The following is a 20,167-nucleotide window of genomic DNA, read 5'->3' on the forward strand; positions in this document are numbered from 1 at the left end:
ATGTACAAAATCCATGTGCGGTTGACCTGTATTTCAAAGTATATCATCATGAATTTTGATTTGTATTTCAAAAGGAACGACCCTTTCAAGTCACTCTTTAGTCAAGAATGCTAGTCTTTTAAGGATTCTGTCAGTTTGAAGATTGCACGACCATGTAATGTTTTATCATTTGATTTTAGGAATTACTCTTAGTGTCTTACATTTCTGGAGAGAGTAATCTTCCTTAATTTTTTAATGTTTATTTTTTACTAAATTATGCTTGGTTTCTTGGTACAAATCAATCATAAGTGTAAGAACAAAAAATATGTCTATCCCACCCAAATGATAGGCATGAAAACTCGTACTCAGGTAAAGTGCTTGAAACTCCTTTAAAAATAAATACATCTTGAGCTATGCCCTTTAAGTGTGAGTTACCATACCTATGTAGCACGCTTCTGTATTTTACTTTTAGACTACATACCTGAAATCTTTGATTTGTTATATTTCCTTTCACATTGCTTATGGGCTTAATAAAAGCAATTTTCTTTGAGAGGTACATGCTTAAAGTTTCATTTAACCATGCAGGTCAGTCTCCAGTGTTTTGTGGGCGTTCTGGAAAGCAGCTGAAGAGACGGCATAGTAGCCAACGGGGAATGTTACTGGATGATTGGTCAAGAATAGTTAAGAACTTGAATGTCTCATCCTCTGTAAATCAGGCTTCACGTCTTATTGATGGTAGTGAGCAGTGCTGGCAGTCTTCTGGCTCACAAGGAAAGGTAACTTAAGGCTGTGACAGGTTTATTCTGGCATACTTTCTTCTTAAGAGGCATACTTCTTCTTTACTAAGTATTTGCCTTAGTGAAATATATTTGTCTGTTACCCTCATCTAAGATAGAAGAGTGGTAAAAACAGACATCAGAAGCACAAAACTGTTTCTTAGCAAATATGTCTCTTTTTTAAGCTGTGCTTCATCTTTTTAATTATTTCATGTGAATTATAAGGAACTTGTGTGATTTTTAAACACAGGGTAATTCTCTATTCTATTCTGTAGTTGGTTAAATGGTTATAATTGCATTTTCAGTATAATAACTGATGATAACTTTTTTAACAATCACATTGATTATATTTTACTTAAGGGAGTTTGTTGCAATATGAAAAGCACCTGTGTTCTTGCTAGGTGATGCTGCCTCCAAGCACTCCCTCACTTGCATAGAATCATAGAATGTCTCGAGTTGGAAAGGACCCATAAGGATCCTGAAGTCCAACTCCTTCCTTCTCACAGGAGTACCTAAAACTAAACAATATGACTAAGAGCATCTTCTAGATGCTCTTTGGACTCTGACAGTCTTGGTGCTGGGACCACTTCCCTGGGGAGCCTGTTCCAGTGACCATCCACCCTGTCAGTGGAGAACTTTTTCCTCATGTCCGATCTGAACTTACCTTGATGCAGCTTGTGTCCTGTCAGTGGTCACCAGAGAGAGGAGATCAGCATCTCCCCCTTGACTGCTCCTCTTGAGGAAGTTGTAGGCAGTGATGAGGCCACCACTCAGCCTTCTCCAAGCTGAACCAAATCAAGACCTCATAAGTCTTGCCCTTGAGACTTTTCACCAACTTGGTCACCCTCCTGTGGACCCTCCTGTGGACCCACTGTAGTAGTTTGATGTCCTTCTTATACTGAGTGCCAAAAACTGCACACAGTACTCAAGGTGGGGCTGCACCGGTGCAGTGCAGTGGGGGACAGTCACCTCCCTCAACCAGCGAGCTATGCTGTGCTTGATGCATGCCAGGACACAGTTGGCCCTTTTAGCTGCCAAGGCACACTGTTGACTCATATTCAACTTGCCATCAACCCAAACCCCAGGTCTCTTTCCACAGGGCTGCTCTCCAGCCTCTTGTCCCCCAGTTTGTACGTATAAGCAGGATTACCCTGTCCCAGGTGGAGAATACGGCACTTACTGTTGTTAAATTTCATACAGTTGGTGATTGCCCAGCTCTCTAGTCTATCCAGATCTCTCTGTAAGACCTCTCTACCAATGAGGGAGTCCACAGCTCCTCCTAGTTTAGTGTCAACAGCAAACCTGCTTAATGTGTATTTGACTCCTGTGTCCAGGTCATTTATAAAAACATAGAACATTTTTCCTTAGTTTATGGTTTATCAGTTTATTGGCCCACAGCACTCCTCTGTGGCTAGCCTAGGCACTGGCATTTATGGCTAGGCTTCTGTGCAGTGTGTTTTGATGTTCTCTTGATGGCTATGCAGAGAATATCCCCGAGTACTCTTTCTTTGGGTTGTCTACAGACTGTAACCAATCAAAGATTTACATTGCCTCCCGTTTCTTGACCTCCAATGGTATTGTGCTTTCTTAGTCTTCTCAGTGGTGTGGCTCTTGGGTGAAATACATCATTTGCTGCAACTATTTCACTTGTATTTGGAGGTTGGACAGGTGAGAAGTTCACAAGGTCATTTTCCTTTGGCCAGTTTGCATGCATTGTGTACCATTCACAAATGTTTTTCACACTTTCTTCAAAACAGCACACGTTTATTCTTGTTAACCATATGGTGGTCCTAAGAGTACTGTCTGAAAATGAAATTCTTTGTGTTTCTCCTAGCACTGGATTCGCTTGGAGATTTTTCCAGATGTTCTTGTTCACAGACTAAAGATGATAGTGGACCCTGCAGACAGCAGTTACATGCCCTCTTTAGTTGTAGTTTCAGGTATGTGCAAGTTCTCAGAGAAGTCTGAAAAATACTTTTTTTGTACATTCAACAGTGGGTACTTACCTGGTTTCAGTTAATATAGTCATGTATTTAACATCCATAGTGCCCGTTTATGAAACAAACATCATATCTTAAAATGTTTTTCTTTCCATGTTTTGTTTTCTAGGGGGAAATTCCTTAAATAACCTTATAGAGCTAAAGACAATCAATATAAATCCTACAGACACCACAGTGCCTCTTCTCAGTGATTGTACAGAAGTAAGTGAAATTTATGTGAGAATTACTCTTGTAGGCAACAGAAGAATATTTTGCTGCAAGAGAGGGGTGAAAAGCACTGTTGTGATTAGTAAAGCATGGTGTTTTATTTTACTCTAAATTAGCGCTATTTCTGGCAGTTCAGTAAAGCTAATTATCCTGGTAAGTTTTACCACAATCACAGTGTAACTCTATAATAGCCTTAGTAGTAAAGATATTTTTAGGTTTTTTGATGTAAATCAAGATACCTATGAACGAAGAAGACAACCCAATAAACTTAAATTTGGGGATAATTTGGTGGGTGATAAAGTTTATTTTGGATAGTAGTTCTGATCTTTTTCAGTAACAGCAAGGAGGAATGCATAATGAATTTTTAGAAGACTGGAAGTGAAATCATTCTCAAATCAATAAGGCCATATGTTTATTTTAAAGTATGAATTATGTAGGACTGAAAGGCCAAATATTTAAAGTTACAGATTCATTTTGTTAAAGTGACAAATTGAAGCAAAAGTTCTAATTCTTTCCTATGTTTTATAAAGTTATATAGGACCCAAAAGATAGTAATTTAGTTGTGGTTTTTTTTTTTTTTTCCTTAGTACCACAGGTATATTGAGATTGCAATCAAGCAGTGCAGAAGCTCTGGGATTGATTGCAAAATACATGGCCTCAGCATACTGGGACGTATACGTGCAGAGGATGAAGATTTGGCTGCAGTCCCTTTCCTTGCTTCTGATAACGAGGAAGAGGATGATGATAAAGCTAACACTGGGAGGTAGATAACAGGAGGCAAGGGGGAAATGATAAAGAACCTTAGTGTCTATATATTCCAAGCAGGAGATTATTATAAGAGCAGCAACTTAATTAGGCTGAAAGGTAGTAAAGAGAAATCAATATCTTTATTTGTCAGAATTATAAGTAGGTCATCTGTTGATAAATAACTTCTTGAAATTACCACACTGGTAAGGTGGTAGCATTTTGTACAACTCTTCAGCTTCTGCAGTATACTCAAAGTGGAAAATCTAGCTAAAAACTTGATGTGTTTATATTTGGTATGTGACGTGTATATTTACCACTGTTCCACAAAACATTCTGGGTTTTTTTTTTTGTTTTCATTTGTTACAGCCATCGCTTAACTGTGGTGGTGTACTTTGAGTACTGAAACTGTTCCAAACTGTAAAATCAGTTAATACAGTAAAAAGATGCCGATGCTATATAGCATGCAGGTTGCTAAACTGCCTTTTTTTTTTTTTTCTTTTCCTCAATACGTTCAGTCTTGTTAGGAAGAAGGCAGCTGGGCTCGAATCGGCAGCTACAATAAGAACCAAAGTTTTTGTTTGGGGACTGAATGACAAAGACCAATTGGGAGGGCTGAAAGGTTCTAAGGTATGTTTGTCGTTTTCATACTTAACTACAAAACAGACCAAGCTAAAAGTAAAATGTACGAGTATCACACAAGTCAAAATTAATTAAAATTTAATCAGAATGTTAAAGTTTATTATCAAAAGCTATGAAGAGTAGGTTTTAATGGCTTTTTACTGTTAAGACATGTAGATGTCTGCTGGGTGGAAAATTGGAGAAAATATGCATTTTGGTTGTTACTCTGAAATCCAGTTTGATTTTTAGCAGCCACTTCACCATTTGTTTTAGATGATAGTGAACTAATTGTTCTAAAAATGTGTAGCACTGTACATATTCTGTTCCCTTTGAGTTTGTGTGCATGAAATGAAGATATTGGTGAACTTTTCTATGTATTACTTGTACCTGAGGCTGGGTGGAGTAATCAGAACTAAAAAGTTGAATTCTAATCTTTTGATTGGTGTAACTTGATTACAATTCAGTGTATTTTGAATGGAATTTCAGCCCTGTGTGCAATTATTTATACATAATTTTTAATACAATGCAAGATGGGAAATATATGGCAAATGCTTAATCAATAGAAGATACCATTAATCTGAAAAGTATGTTAAGAGAGCATTTCTTTAAGTTTTAAATAAAACATAAAGTGTTGTATCCATAGAGTGCCTTTCAGGAAACAAAAAAGTTACAGTATTCTCCATCATAGAGAGATAAAGCTAAATAGAGGGCTTTGGCTGGATCTCAGGGAGAAAAGGAAAGTCTACGATCTCTGGAAAAGGGGGTTTGGTTACTTATGAGCAATATCAAGGTGTAGTGAAGATATGCAGGGGAAAAATTAGAAGGGCAAAAGCCCAAGCAGAACTTAACTTGGCTACCACAGTTAAAGATAACAAGAAGAGTTTTTTTCAGTATATCAATAAAAAAAGGAAGGCTAGGGAAAATGTAGGTCCCCTGAAGAATGAGGTGGGTGCCTTGGTGGTGGAAGACACAGAGAAGGTAGAGTTGCTGAATGCTGTCTTTGCTTCGGTCTTCACTGCCAAAGCTGCCCCTCATGAATCCCAACCCCTGGAGACAAGGGGGAAGGTCTGGAGAGAGGACGACTTTGCCTCTCTTGGGGAGGACTGGGTTAGAGACCACTTGGCCAAACTAGACATCCGTAAGTCCATGGGCCCCAATGGGATGCACCCACGAGTGCTAAGAGAACTGGCAGATGTTATTGCTGAGCCACTCTCCATCATTTCTGAGAGGTCTTGGAGAACAGGTGAAGTGCCTGAGGACTGGAGGAAGGCAAATATCACACCAGTCTACAAAAAGGGCAAGAAGGAGGACCCAGGGACCTACAGGCCAATTAGTCTCACCTCTGTCCCTGGGAAAATAATGGAGCGACTCGTTCTAGATGTCATCTCCAAACACATTGAAGATCAAGAAGTTATTGGAAGTGGTCAACACGGATTTACCAAGGGTAAATCGTGCTTGACCAATTAATAGCCTTCTGTGACATTATAACTGGATGGCTGGATGAGGGGAGAGCAGCAGATGTCATCTACCTTGACTTCAGCAAGGCTTTTGACACTGTCTCCCATAACATCCTCATTAGAAAATTAAGGAAGTGTGGGCTGGATGAGGGGGCAGTGAGGTGGATTGAGAGCTGGCTGTGTGACAGACCTCAGAGGGTTGTAATTAATGGAGCAGGGTCAAGTTGGAGGCCTGTAACCAGCGGTGTCCCCCAGGGGTCAATACTCGGCCCAGTCCTGTTCAACGTATTCATCAATGACCTGGACGAGGGGACGGAGTGTATCCTCAGCAAGTTCGCTGATGATACCAAACTGGGAGGGGTGGCCGACACTCCAGAGGGCTGTGCCGCCATCCAGAGTGACCTGACCAGGCTGGAGAGCTGGGCAGAGAAGAACCTAATGAGGTTCAACAAGGGCAAATGTAGGGTCCTGCACCTGGGGAGGAAGAACCCCAGGCACCAATACAGATTAGGGGTGGATCTTCTGGAAGGCACTACTGAGGAGAAGGATCTGGGAGTCCTGGTGGATAGCAAACTTTCCATGAGCCAGCAATGTGCCCTTGTTGCCAAGACGGCCAATGGGATCCTGGGCTGCATAGGGAAGAGTGTGGCCAGTAGGTCGAGGGAGGTCATTCTTCCCCTCTACTCTGCACTGGTGAGGCCACAACTGGAATACTGTGTCCAGCTCTGGGCTCCCCAGTTCAAGAGAGACAGGGAACTACTGGAGAGAGTCCAACGTAGGGCAACAAAGATGATTAAGGGATTGGAGCATCTCCCTTATGAGGAAAGGCTCAAAGAGCTGGGGCTCTTTAGCCTGGAGAAGAGAAGGCTGACGAGAGACCTTATCTATGTTTACAAGGATGATGGAACTGGACTCTTTTCAGTGGTTTCCAGTGATAAGATGAGGGGCAGTGGGCACAAACTGGAACATAGGAAGTTCCATTCAAATATGAGGAAGAACTTCTTTATGGTGAGGGTGACAGAGCACTGGAACAGGCTGCCCAGGGAGGCTGTGGAGTCCCCTTCTCTGTAGATTTTCAAGACCCGCCTTGATGCAGTCCTGAGTAATGTGCTCTAGGCAACTCTGCTTTAGCAGGGGAGTTGGACTAGATGATCTCTAGAGGTCCCTTCCAACTTAGACAATTCCATGATTCTGTGATCATGTATTTTATTGGCGCATAAAGCCTTTAAGGCTTCAGTGCAGAAGCGCAGTTTTCGGATCGTCCTTGCTCTAAACATGTTGAAGGCAGAATTGTGGCTCTGCTTGACTGAAGTGCTTCCCCTCCACCTGGAAAAGGGGAGAACTATAGGACAGTTCAATGGAAGAAATGAGGGGAGAAAAAAACCCCCGACAGATACCTCTATAAATATGAACTAATTCTGTAAAGATGAAACTTTTTTGAATGGAGAAAACAGGCTGACATGAACTTGCACAGTTTATCTTTGAGGTCTTAAGTTATTAATATTATTAAATGCATAAATGGATTAATTAGGATAATAATTTAAAAACTAATGTAAGGATTTTCAGATGTCCTTCAAACTTTTTTCCATTATACTGTAATGAAGGAGTCTGCTAGAAACTTTATTGCTTTAGCTGCATAAAAATACATAACTAAATACTTTTATTATAAAAGGGGTTATGCCAGTTTGAATGTATGTTGATGTAAAACACTTGAAAAGGGATCTATACATATATATGCAGCTTGATCAAAGACTTCTTTGTAGTAATGGAGGAAAATATGTTTCGTGGTCTCTCTTTTTTTTTTTTTTTGTAGTTCCCCCCAAGTTGATCTCTAATACACATTGCTAAAGCATTTTTCTACTGAAAAACTCAGTTGTGTTTTTGTGTTCCCATATGCTGATCTGAAGTGTGTTGGTTGACAATTTTAACTATGTTTATTTGGCTGTTGTGCCTTTCTTCAAAACTGAGTTTGGTTTTCTCAAGAAAACTTTACTAGAAGGAAAAAATCCTTGTTTATATCAGATCTTATTTTTTCTCATAATTTGTATTTATCATGCTTTCAGTCTTAAATGCTTTTTCTTAGTTTCTGTCTTTTGCCTGGTGTTTATTAACTGGTATGCATGAAGTGTCCAAATAATATTGGGAGTTTCATATATTTGAAAACCAAAAAAAGTGCTTGTTAGATGAACTGGTTTATCACTTAATAATAGCTCTTCTTTTTAAAGTATAAAACTCTAAAGTGTATTGTAATGATCTTTATTTCTACTCTAGATAAAGGTTCCTTCCTTTTCTGAAACCCTGTCTGCCTTGAATGTTGTACAAGTAGCTGGAGGATCCAAAAGCCTTTTTGCAGGTAATACAAGTTTAAAATAAATGTAATTATTTAAGGTCAGAAACCGATTTCCAGTTGTGAAATATTAACAGTATTTCAAACTTTCTTCTTCATTTTAGTGACTGTAGAGGGTAAAGTGTATGCCTGTGGAGAAGCCACAAATGGAAGGCTGGGTCTAGGAATATCTAGTGGAACTGTGCCTATTCCCCGCCAGATTACAGCTCTCAGTAACTATGTGGTAAAGAAAGTGGCTGTTCACTCAGGTACTGGCTATTGCTATTCTTATGTGTGTAAACATAACACAATAAGCCTGAAAATAGTTGCTTTGCAATTTTATTGGGTGCTGTGATGCCCCAGCATATCTTATGTTCTTAAAATTTTTTAAAAATAAATATAGGTTATTAAAGTCTGTTGCATAAAATGACAGATTAATTCCAATGGCTCTGTTATTAAAATCTACAAATTTAGACCATACACAGCTTCTTACTTGCTGGAAGTTAAATTTCGTAACTTCTGAATATTTTTTCAGTCTGATCCAAAGAAAGTGTTTTCCCTTTTGAATATTACTAAATGGTGCATTTGGTTTTGCTTTTTTTTGCAGCATAGAAAATAGCAAATTGAGTGATTATCTTTTTAAGGTGCCAGGAAACCTACTTTTACAAAAGTTTTGTATTTTAAATCACATAAAAACTCTGAAGAAAACAAGTATTGTGTATTGGGTTGAAAGGCTTGTACAATTACACTGTAGAAGGGCAGCAGCATCAAATTTCTGAGATCTTTGCTAGACCTGCTGCCTGCTTGAAAGCTTGACAACTTGAATTTATGTTTACTCTTTCAGGTGGCCGGCATGCTATGGCATTAACTGTTGATGGAAAGGTATTTTCATGGGGTGAAGGAGATGATGGAAAACTTGGTCACTTCAGTCGAATGTAAGGATACCAAATTTGTGTTATTTCTGTAAGAGGAGATTTGTGTTGCATATTATAACACAGCTGACCACCACTATTGACAATAACAGGATTTTTAATACAATGGGAATAAAAAATTGTCGTGAAAAGATTTTTTCAGCTGTGCATGTCAATTTATGATGCAGCATTTGTAGCAGTCTTCAGTCATTTAAAAATGAGGCATTCAATTAATATAATAGTTGGAAACATACTTAGTGGATGAAGTCTTTAATAGTATTTTTGAATGTCACTGATGAAATGGCACACTTTCAGACACAGAATTTTTGGTTACTTTTATAAGGTAAGGTTTACAGAGGTGCCTTGAGGTGTAAAACCGTAGCAGTTTTACATTCCTGAGCTGTAACAGTTCATAATGTAAGCCTGCCAGAGTGTTTTGCAGCCCTTTTCATTAGACTTCTGTTCACAAAGCTGTTAGCCAGAAAGAAATTTCAGTAATGCATAGCATAATCCTCCACAGGACAGCTTTGAGGAAAATTTGAATTGTCTCGGGAATTTTCTTTATATGCACCACAGAACAATGTTTTGAAAAGAAAAAAAAACAACTAATAAACATAGCCCATAGGGAAATCTTTTTTGTCATTCTGATATATTTTGAAGTCCTGCTCAGAGTACATAAAAAAATTACAGTGCCCAACTTCTATGGTTAATATATAACAACAAATAAAAGTTTATTTGGGTATGCGTGTCGGATCAATGAAAAGGGAAGTCCACATTAGAGCTGTATTGCGTGTTTATTGTTCAACTGCCCCATGTTTTCTGTAATTTTATTAAAAGTGAGACTTGGAACTCTTGGGTGGTTCATGGGAGCAAATTTTCCAGAGGCCATGCATAATTTTATAAAATCTTAATAGTGGCTCTGATACACAGTCAATATTAGAAAACCTTGAGTTGAAACTCGTCCCTGAATTCAGAGGCTATTGTAACCATATAAATAGTAAAAGTTTCCTGTACTCTCATAGAAGCCTAACGTAAATTCCCATTCTAATTTCTCTCTTGTAAAAAGCAAAATTGGGATGGGAGTGTCACCTCTTAATTTTACTATCTGGCTCTATGTCCACAGGGTGGAGAAATAATTACTTCTAACAAATCACTCAACTTTGGGCAATGACAGAATATCAGTTTTCACTTTGTATTCTACATTTTTGAATTGATTCATCACTTGGGCTTTGTCACCTAAGTTTTGCAATGTATGCATAAAGTATTTCTTTAAATAAACTTTGAAGTACATTAAAATTGTGTAAACTTTGATTTATGCTGCTACTAAAGAGTACATCTTGGAGTCATAATGTGCATCTTATTTTATCTTTAGGTTACTGTTAGTTATTACACAAAATTTTTTGGATTATGAAGGTTGGAAAACTCTGTCATAATTAACTTAACGAATTCTTTAATCTTTTTCTCTAGGAACTGTGATAAACCCAGATTGATAGAAGCATTGAAAACCAAACGCATCCGTGATATTGCTTGTGGCAGTTCCCACAGTGCTGCCATTACCTCCAGTGGTGAACTGTACACATGGGGTCTGGGAGAATACGGCAGGCTAGGACACGGAGATAATACCACACAGCTGAAGCCTAAGATGGTAAAATAAATGTTTCTTGTCTCTGATGAAATGCAAATGTGTATGTTTGTTTAATAAATGACAAAATGAAGCTAAAGTAAAGCCAAAACCCATGAAAGCAGTATCAAGGCATAATTTTGGAGTGATCTTAATGAGGTTTTGGTACACATACCTCTAATAACAGGCAAGCTATTTCAGAAAGGCCAAAAAGATCCAGTTTCTTTCTTGGGAAGTGATGTGGCATAGCTAGTGCTGTTTTGAACGTTCCTGTCCTGCACCTACTTTGATACGTAGCTGTAAGCTACTACAGTCATTGAGCGATATTGGATCCTGAGTGAGCGAGGCTTGATAATCCTTTGCTAAATGTCATGCTCAGGCTGGACATGATGATCAGTCATAATAGCTTGGAAATGTCTGTAGGGTTTTAAAACAGAATTTCTCTGAAGCATCTTGCTTACTTTTTCTGTTTTTTAGGTTAAAGTGCTCCTTGGCCACAGAGTCATTCAGGTTGCTTGTGGAAGCAGAGATGCTCAGACTCTTGCACTGACAGATGAAGGTAGGAAGGTCTTGTTCCAGAAGCTTTCTAGCGCTTGGGAATACTGTGATCATTGTTTGACCTGCAGTTTTGTGTTTGTTAGGTTTGGTGTTTTCTTGGGGTGATGGCGATTTTGGAAAACTGGGCCGGGGAGGAAGTGAAGGATGCAACATTCCTCAGAACATTGAAAGACTGAACGGCCAAGGTGTTTGTCAGATTGAGTGTGGTGCACAGTTCTCATTGGCACTGACCAAGTCAGGAGTGGTATGGACATGGTACGTTACATCTGCCAGAAAATATTAATAAAGCAATTACAAAGGATATGTTGTATTTATTTGCTATTTGAACTGTCTGTGCCTTATCTGTGTGCTTTGCCGTTTAAATTGGCAGCTCTTTGAGACAAGCTCTGATGTGTTCAATTACTCTAATACTGTATCTTGTAACATGCTCAGCTGTGTGTTGTACTCGGTTAAGATGCTCGGGTCTTACTGAATTAGTGGTGGAAGGGGAAGATCATTCTCTCTTTTGAGAGCAATGGAGCACGTAAAGGAATGTTAATTTAAGACTTTGGAGTGGAGCGGGGGGGAAAAAAGAGAACCTGAGAATTAGTTTGGAGCATGTAGCCTACAGCTAAAGCAAAGACCGAGAGACTAAGGATGTAGCAGAGTAAGGAAGCAAGCTGAAGTTCGGAGGAGGTGCGAAGAACTTCCTTGGAAACACAGGGTCTTTGCAGAGATCATTGGTGCTCAGAAGGCCACTGAGTTGTCAGTAGTGGTGCCTCAATGCAAGAACTGGTATGAGATGATCACTGAGAGTTATTCAGAAACTCTTTTTATTTTTCTTGTCTGCTTGCTTTTGCTTTGTTTTGAACACAAACCTGGCTTTTTTGAGGTTTATAAACCCTTCTGTAAAATTTGAGAGCTTACTGTATGGCAGATCGACTTGAGAGCTCTAACCAGCTCAAGGTCTTACCTCATCCTTCTGTAATAAGACTATGACTGGTTTGATGTATATCCAAAGCTAAGAAGACTTAAAATGGTCTTTTTTGTTTTATTGTTTGTCAGCAATTGGTGAATGATATGAAGAGAAAACCACAAAACTTGTGTTTTCAGAAGTTAACCTCTGTTCCTAAAAGGGAGACAAGCTTTTAGCAGAGATGGTGTTTCGGAGTGGCCACTGGAAACAGTGTTTGTCTCTCTTTTTCTCCTCCCTCTTCTAAATTCTTTTTTTTGGTAGTGACAAAAGGAGTAAGAGGAAAGGGAATTTGGCAGTCTTTAAGAACTCTGCAAAATTCTTCTTTATTCCTTCCCACAGTTTGTCTTAACACTGTTACATCTAGTCATAAAGTCTACAGCTATGTCATGACATTGCAGGACTACAGGGAGATTTTTTGGGTCTGTTTCAGCTATGCATGTCTGCACTTTAGGATGGCTGAGTTGCTTCTAAACTTTTGCTTTTATCTTTTCCAATTTGTACTGATTTGAGGGAAAAATCACTTCTGTGTTACAACTTTAGGTAAGCAACAGTACTATATATTATATTCACCTCCAGCATAACATAATCTTTCTTGAGGAAAAATTGGTGGTGTTGATGGCTAGCAGCAGAACTGAGTGAACAGTGATTAAAAACACAGTGGAAAATATCTCAGGGTTTTCTTTCATCTTTCCTGACACAGAGGCATTTTAAAGTGTTTACATTACTTTTACATATGGTGTATTTTTAGTGCAGTTTGTGGTATAACAATTTTAGCAGAATTTAAATTACGGAGGCTCGAGAACCTATATTGAGGCTTGCAACAGTGTGAACTCAATTCTGAAAACATGTTATTTCCTGTATGTTTTTTCATGTGAGTATACTTGTCAAAGGGGCTGTTATTGTTAGGTTTATCCTCAGTAGGATAAATCTAAGTCTATCAAAACACATCAGTTTCGTAAGTATTTATAATTGCATTGTTTCTGGAACCGAGGAAATTCAATGTAATCAGAGTTGCACTACATACAAAAAATAGTCATAATGATGCCTGTTCTGTATTGAGGTGAAAAGTTACAGAGTCATAGAACTGCAGTTATCCTCATTTTTAGGCCTTTGTGATTTGGATTTGAAGAATTTTCTAGTTGGTGCTTGTGTTTATTCCCAGTGATAAATGAAGAATTTTGATTTGGGAAGCTGCGTTGACACAGTAATGTATAAACAATATAATTGTTCTAAATTTTACATTTGCTATCTCTTGCAGGGGTAAGGGCGACTACTTCAGGCTGGGCCATGGCACAGATGTACATGTACGAAAGCCACAAGTTGTGGAAGGACTGAGGGGTAAAAAGATTGTGCATGTGGCTGTAGGCGCGCTCCATTGTCTAGCGGTTACTGACACTGGACAGGTACGTTGTGCATCGCCCTTCTTTCCCGTTTATCCTTGATCCAGAAAGGAATAAGCTAACCTGTTGAGGAAGAAGAGTGTAATAGCATCAGTGCTGATTAAATGGAATAAAAATTTCTAATGATATTTATTTGCTTATTAAAGTCCTGAATAAATATAACCATGATTGTAATTTAAAGTACACTAACTTTCATATTATTATGGAGTTTAAATTATGATATTGTAACAGCTTTTGTAATATTTTCCTAGTTTGTGTATTAGCTCATGATCAGTTTCTGCTTCTTGCTGTTGAAATGCAGAAGCAGTCATCGTATTCTGGACAGATTTTTCGACTGTGGTCCAGCATTATCGTTATCATAGTATTGATTCAGATCCCCAGTGTAATTACTATGCAACTAATTCTTCTAACTTTCTGTTCACTATGAACATTGAATAATTTATGAATCAATGGATGATTTATGAATTGGTGATAATTTATGACTCATCTGATGAAGTGCTGCTTGGATTTTTTTTCTTTTAATATAAGATTAATGCCTACATTACTTAATGGGGTGCGAGGGGGGGGGGCACGAGTCATGGCAATGGTTCTCTAAAGTGTCCTAGATTAATAATACAAATCACTAACATTCCTCTATAGGAATTTTTAAGAAAACAATTAAATGAGTTTAAATGAGACAACCAGTGAAGCAAAGTAATACATGGCAGTGTTTATTGGCAGGTTTATGCTTGGGGTGACAATGACCACGGGCAGCAAGGCAATGGAACTACTACAGTCAATAGAAAGCCCACTCTTGTCCAGGGCTTGGAAGGCCAGAAGATCACACGGGTTGCTTGTGGGTCTTCCCACAGTGTAGCATGGACAACAGTGGATGTAGCTACACCATCTGTTCATGAACCAGTACTTTTCCAGACAGCGAGGGACCCTTTAGGTGCTTCTTATCTTGGTTGGTATTTATTGCCTTACGTTGTTGGTATTTTTATGCCATTGGAGAGTTACTTGTGTTAATAGGTAATAGAAGAAGGCAAAAAGAAAACTGTCTTTTAAAAAAACAGTACAAAACAACAAAATCCATACACACCTCTAAAAAAGCCCCCAACAAAATCCCTTCCGGACAGTAGAAGTTGTAAAGGACTTGTTCAGAAGTAGCATTAGTTTCAACTTTTGCTGTTCTTCAGGAAATTAAAATGCAACATGCTTTATCAAACGCCCCAAAGACTTTGTCTTTAATGTGGGATAGAGCTTTATGGAGGTAACAGCAGATGGATGCTACTGTAATATTCTTCATCTTACATGTTACCTCTTGCTATAATTCTTGATGCTACTTTTACCTTTTGCTTCTAAGGTAAGTGACTTAAGAATTAGGAAAGCAAACCAGCAGTGTTTTGTGTTGAATATAAAAGCACCAAATATTTTTCTAATTAAGGTATTTCATGAACAAGGCAATGTGTTTAAGAAAAAGCAAGAACTACATGTATAGAATATTTGATTAGTATTTTTAAGAGTACCTAATAAATACTCGAGCTATTTGAGAAATTTCTGTGTAAGTAAAACCTGTTTTAGATGCTGATCACCTAAATATTTATATCTGTATTACCTTAATTTTCATGAGTACGAAACAAGGTGGAACACTATTTTATGAAAGTGCTTGCTGCAAAGCCTCAGTATTGCCTTTAGTCTTTAACTGAAGACACTGCAGTTTAACAATCTACTGTGGAGTTAGTTTTACAGTTGTCTTCCTGACTTGACAAGAAATCAGATAAATCAGTTCCAGTTATGTATTACACCATTAAAAAATGCTCACTTTTTTTTTTCCCCTCCAGGTGTTCCTTCAGATGCAGATTCTTCTGCTGCCAGTAACAAAATTAGTGGGGCAAACAGTTCCAAGCCAAATCGCCCTTCCCTTGCTAAGATTCTCCTATCACTTGATGGGAATGTCGCCAAGCAGCAGGCATTATCTCATATACTGATGGCATTACAAATCATGTATGCCAGGTAGGCATGCAAACATTCTTGTCTTTTGCAGAGCAAAAGATGACATAGCTTACCATCTATTAGGGTCTCTTGGGTCAGGTATAAATTGTTTCACAAGTTTGGACTCCTCGGTTTAGGCCTAAGCTTCATTTAAATTTTATTTTGATGTTCATGTTAGCTTCATGCTGTTACATTTTCTTTACAATAAGAAGCTCCCAGTGCCTGGAGAAAAAAGATATTTACTTAGGAATGTTGAGGTAAATCACGATAGATGTTGTGGAGGAGGCAGTAGGGGGCAGGGTGGAAAGAAAATAAAAATTCATAGTGCCTTTCTTATTGTTGGTAGAGAACAGAGTATTTGTTCTAAAGTTTATGAAGAGGAACTTGCATGAAATAATGGCCTTAAAAACAATATTTAAGCATCAGGCCCAAAGGAGAATGGCAATACGCTACTCTCTAAATTCCAGAGCTTGAAAACCTTTCCTTATTTTATTAAGATAATTTTTTTTAAGTTCAACAAGGGAGTATAATTAGGGCTATGTTAATCTATCCTAAATGATTTCAGGGATGCAGTTGTTGGAGCATTGATGCCTGCAAGTATGATTGCACCAGTAGAATGTCCCTCTTCATCACCAGCCCCGCCGTCAGATGCTACTTCTACGGGAAGCCCTGCAAATGGAGATGAATGCATGCTTGTAGGAGATGTGGAAGAGAGGCTAAGCCCGAACCCATGGCAGGACAGGAGAGGGGAGGTGAAGTGTCAAATGAATATTTTCAACAGCTTTTAACACTAAAGCTGAAAAAGATTGTCCCGTTTAGTTTGATAATAGCAGAGATTAAACAGCTCTTTTGTGTTCTAATTTTTAGAGTGTGTTCTCTACATATTTCAGATTTGGAAAACCTAAAATTTTAATGTGAAATCAGCTTAGAACTTTCAGAATGCACTGTGTCATTTAAATGCAATTGTGATGATTTTTAGTACTATTTTAGAGTTAGCATGAAAATATTAGCAGTATGTGCAGGTATCAAATTCATTTTACAGGAGTGATCTTTGAAAAAAAAAAAAGTCAAGACTAAGAAAATTTTTGACAATTATTTAATGAAATGTAATTGTAAACTTATATCAACTGATGTAGACAGGAGGGCCTGAATGGAATTCTACTCTGTTGATTCCCAACAGCTAACAGAAGCAGAAAAAGAAAAAGGCTTGTTACTGAAGAGATCTTTTCCTTTAATAAGCTATTAATTTGACATGCATTGTCTTCTACATTGTAGAAAGACTTGTCTACTACGTTGTAGACTTTTCTGCAGGCCCTCATGTTTTATTATATGTTTTTGTAGCAGTCGCCAGTGAGAGGGGTGTCAGCTGGTTTGCCATGCTAGGAACACAAAATAGAGAAGCTAAAAATATAGGGAGCGAATCTGTTGGTTTTGAATTCATGGCTATTTTTAAATTGCTGATGTCTTTGAACATAAGCCCTTCTAATAAATAAAATAAAGGTTTTACAGTATCTTGTTGCAGCTTTTGTTAGTTCTTATTTGTTTTGGCTAGGTTGTCTCTTCAGAGGATGCTGTGACACCGTCTGCTGTAACTCCCTCAGCTGCTGCTGCTTCTTCCCGTCCTTTCATTCCAGTGACAGATGATCCTGGAGCTGCCAGTATCATTGCTGAAACCATGACAAAAACCAAAGAAGTAATGTTGTTAATACCGTCCTTAAAACTTAAGTCCTTACTGTGCTTTCATCAAGCAGTTTTGCTTTTTTTGTGCTTTTAAAGTTGTTTTATAAAGGACTGCATTTTTGAAATCTGTCCAAAGACAGAAGGATGTTTTTGTTGTTTTGTTTGGTGGTTTTTTTTTTTTTTTCTCTTTGTCCAAAGTTAAAAGAGGTTAGTTTTGGGAAAGCTTTTTCACTTGAGAAATGGGTTTAACAGTAGGTTAATTTTGGGGCCATATGATCCCAGATTTATAAATTGTTTTAAATTACCTTTAAACTTCTTCAGACAAGTTAAGTTGTTTGGATTCCGTGAGATACTTCTTTCATCTTCACTGTCTAAATATTTCTGTGATTTGTTTTGTAGGATGTAGAAAGTCAAAGTAAAGTGTCTGGCCCAGAACCGCAGTACTTGGATGAGTTTACTAGTCTCTTAGTACCAGACGACACGCGAGTCATGGTCGACCTGCTAAAGCTTGCTGTGTCCAGCCGAGCAGGCGAAAAGGGAAAAGATGTTCTTTCGGCTGTGCTGTCTGGGATGGGCACAGCTTACCCACAGGTCAGATTTTGTTTCTGTTGCATTTTAGCTATGGCCGCCTTATTAGTAGCTTACTAGAATATTTTCTTGTATTTGAGTTGCAGTTCAACATACTGAGAAACTTCATGAACGTGAAAATTTGAGTTGAACTTAAATGCTTGTGAACCTTAGTGATTTTACTAGAATTATTACATGACTACATGCATGTGCTACAAATGTCAGTAACACGCTATTTCCTCAATTTGTCATGCTGCAATTGGACACTAAAATAGAAGCTTAATGAACTGCATTTATGTGCTGGACAAGTGGCTGTGGTTATTGAAATGAAGTGGAATTAACCAAGCCCTGTTTCCTGGATCTGTGGAATGTTAGTTTAAAAAAAATTCCATCTTGGTTTTTGTCTTGCCTCTGAGTTTATTTCTCAGTTTGCAGTCATTATTGCTAGCTAAAAATGCTGTTAATCTATTGTTAATGATAGAGCAATTCGTCTTAACTTTTAAGATAACATTTGATGCACTGAAGTTTCTAACCATTTAGTATCCATGAATGTGGGGGTTTTTTGGGACAACTGACAAACAGAATTAATAAATGCTGTAATATTAGATACCAGCAGCTGTATGAAAGAATGTAACAAATCATAAATTATTTGTAGAACATCTGCTTACAGTAATGAATTGAAAGTTGTTTAATGTTTCTCGTAGCTTTACCCTTCAAATTTTTTTTTTTAATGAATAACAATACATTTCTTTTACGATGCTCGTATGATGTAGTTAATTTATGCCTTTGCACTGTTTAGACACTGGTTTGAAACATCAGAAGTGATTATGCAAAGCTGATTTTTGTATTCTTTTATTAAACTTGGCTTCGCTAACCAAAAAGATGAATAATGACTTTGCTAAGAAGTGTTCATTGAAGTGAGAGAAATCTTGTTTATTAATGGTGTAAGTGACAAGACAGCTTCAGTTTTAAACAATGAAGTCTTATGGTATCTCTGTCCGAGTAAACTAGGATTGTGGGAAAGCCTGACTGTTGCTATTCCTGTATAGGCAATTAAGTGGTATTTTTCAAACTGTTAGGTTTCTTTGTCTCTCCCTGTTCCCTGCCCCCAACATTTTCAATGATCAGCTCTGTATACTCATGTTCTGGGTTTCAGATGTAGTTGTCCCCCTTCTGCCCCAATTAGATGCATGCTATATATGCACTTATACATTAATTCTGGATTTTTGCTTCTAGCATTAATAGTGAGTAGCTAAAACTTCATGTTTGTGGGTGGTTTTTTTGCGGTTTGTTTTTTTTTTTAACCTCGAGAGTCAGAATTTTTTTTTAAACTGCTCTTTAAAAATGAGTACTATCAGAATTTTCTCTCTGAACAGTGCTTTGCAATATTAGATACTGGTTAAATATTTACACCTTTCATTAATCTCTTGGCCTGTGCTTTACAGTTTAGATTTTGCAGTTTGTTTTTTCTGTAAAGGAAAGCAATTTTTTGTGTTGTCATTTACTTACTGGAAACTTACTTTGGCTTTTAGTTTTAGGAGTTTTTCTAGCTTTAACAGCACCAAAAAGAGTTTTTTTGAATTAGTATGATGGTTGATGAATCAGAATTCAGAAAACAAGTGATTTATTTATTTATTTGTTTATTTATTTAAAATTTGGAAAGAATGGTTGTTGGCATAGATTTCCTGGACTAATCTTGGACTAAAACTTGCTTCTTATAAAGTGCATATTTTTCTTTTGTTAGGTTGCTGATATGTTGTTAGAGCTGTGTGTTACTGAACTAGAAGATGTGGCAACTGATTCACAAAGCGGTCGCCTCTCTTCGCAACCAGTTGTGGTAGAAAGCAGCCATCCATACACTGATGATACATCTTCTAGTGGCACAGTTAAAATACCAGGTATAGAATTCTTAGAGTTAAATTTAGTTAATTTCAAGACTGCTTGCGTAATTTCTTTCTTAGCTTGCAAAAATGTGTGTTGAACTTTCAAAGCCATGTCATGCATCCCATTACTATAATAAAGTATTTCTTAAAACACATACTGCATGAACATTCTCAATCCTGTAAAATACACATTTTTGAGTTCACTGGCTGTGACTGTGGCTCTATATCACTGCTGTTTTCTGTTTGGTTCTGAAGCTGAGGAGGACTGAGTCTTTTTCAGGGTCAGTAACTGAACACCTATCTTCTAGTCTTGAGTGTTAGGGAAATACTTTTCTTTGTTTTAACACTGTCTTTTCATTTAGTGCTTCCTTCAGTATGTTATCTAGTACTTAACAAAAGGTACAGGCAACAGAGAGCTATTTGCCTTAACTGTAAATAGACATTTTTTTGTCTGTTGCTACTTCGGTTTGGAATGTTCTGTCTGCTAGCCCCTACTCACATGGTCTTG

General features: G+C 37.8%; 1 protein-coding gene across 1 annotated transcript in view; it reads left to right on the top strand.

The window, feature by feature from the left end:
• HERC2 (HECT and RLD domain containing E3 ubiquitin protein ligase 2) overlaps window positions 1-20,167 on the top strand; it is a 119,139-nt gene that overhangs the window by 72,188 nt on the left and 26,784 nt on the right. The window contains exons 53-70 of the mRNA XM_074168238.1: window positions 565-755; window positions 2,590-2,695; window positions 2,865-2,956; window positions 3,550-3,725; window positions 4,225-4,336; window positions 8,056-8,137; window positions 8,236-8,379; window positions 8,955-9,045; window positions 10,489-10,666; window positions 11,120-11,201; window positions 11,284-11,455; window positions 13,414-13,558; window positions 14,276-14,501; window positions 15,379-15,550; window positions 16,095-16,281; window positions 17,082-17,222; window positions 17,609-17,800; window positions 19,521-19,674. Coding sequence (XP_074024339.1) covers window positions 565-755; window positions 2,590-2,695; window positions 2,865-2,956; window positions 3,550-3,725; window positions 4,225-4,336; window positions 8,056-8,137; window positions 8,236-8,379; window positions 8,955-9,045; window positions 10,489-10,666; window positions 11,120-11,201; window positions 11,284-11,455; window positions 13,414-13,558; window positions 14,276-14,501; window positions 15,379-15,550; window positions 16,095-16,281; window positions 17,082-17,222; window positions 17,609-17,800; window positions 19,521-19,674 — 2,643 coding nt within the window. The remainder of the gene's footprint in view (window positions 1-564; window positions 756-2,589; window positions 2,696-2,864; window positions 2,957-3,549; window positions 3,726-4,224; window positions 4,337-8,055; window positions 8,138-8,235; window positions 8,380-8,954; window positions 9,046-10,488; window positions 10,667-11,119; window positions 11,202-11,283; window positions 11,456-13,413; window positions 13,559-14,275; window positions 14,502-15,378; window positions 15,551-16,094; window positions 16,282-17,081; window positions 17,223-17,608; window positions 17,801-19,520; window positions 19,675-20,167) is intronic.

This window comes from Numenius arquata, chromosome 1 (genome assembly GCF_964106895.1).
Source record: "Numenius arquata chromosome 1, bNumArq3.hap1.1, whole genome shotgun sequence".
Classification (NCBI taxonomy): Eukaryota; Metazoa; Chordata; class Aves; order Charadriiformes; family Scolopacidae; genus Numenius; species Numenius arquata.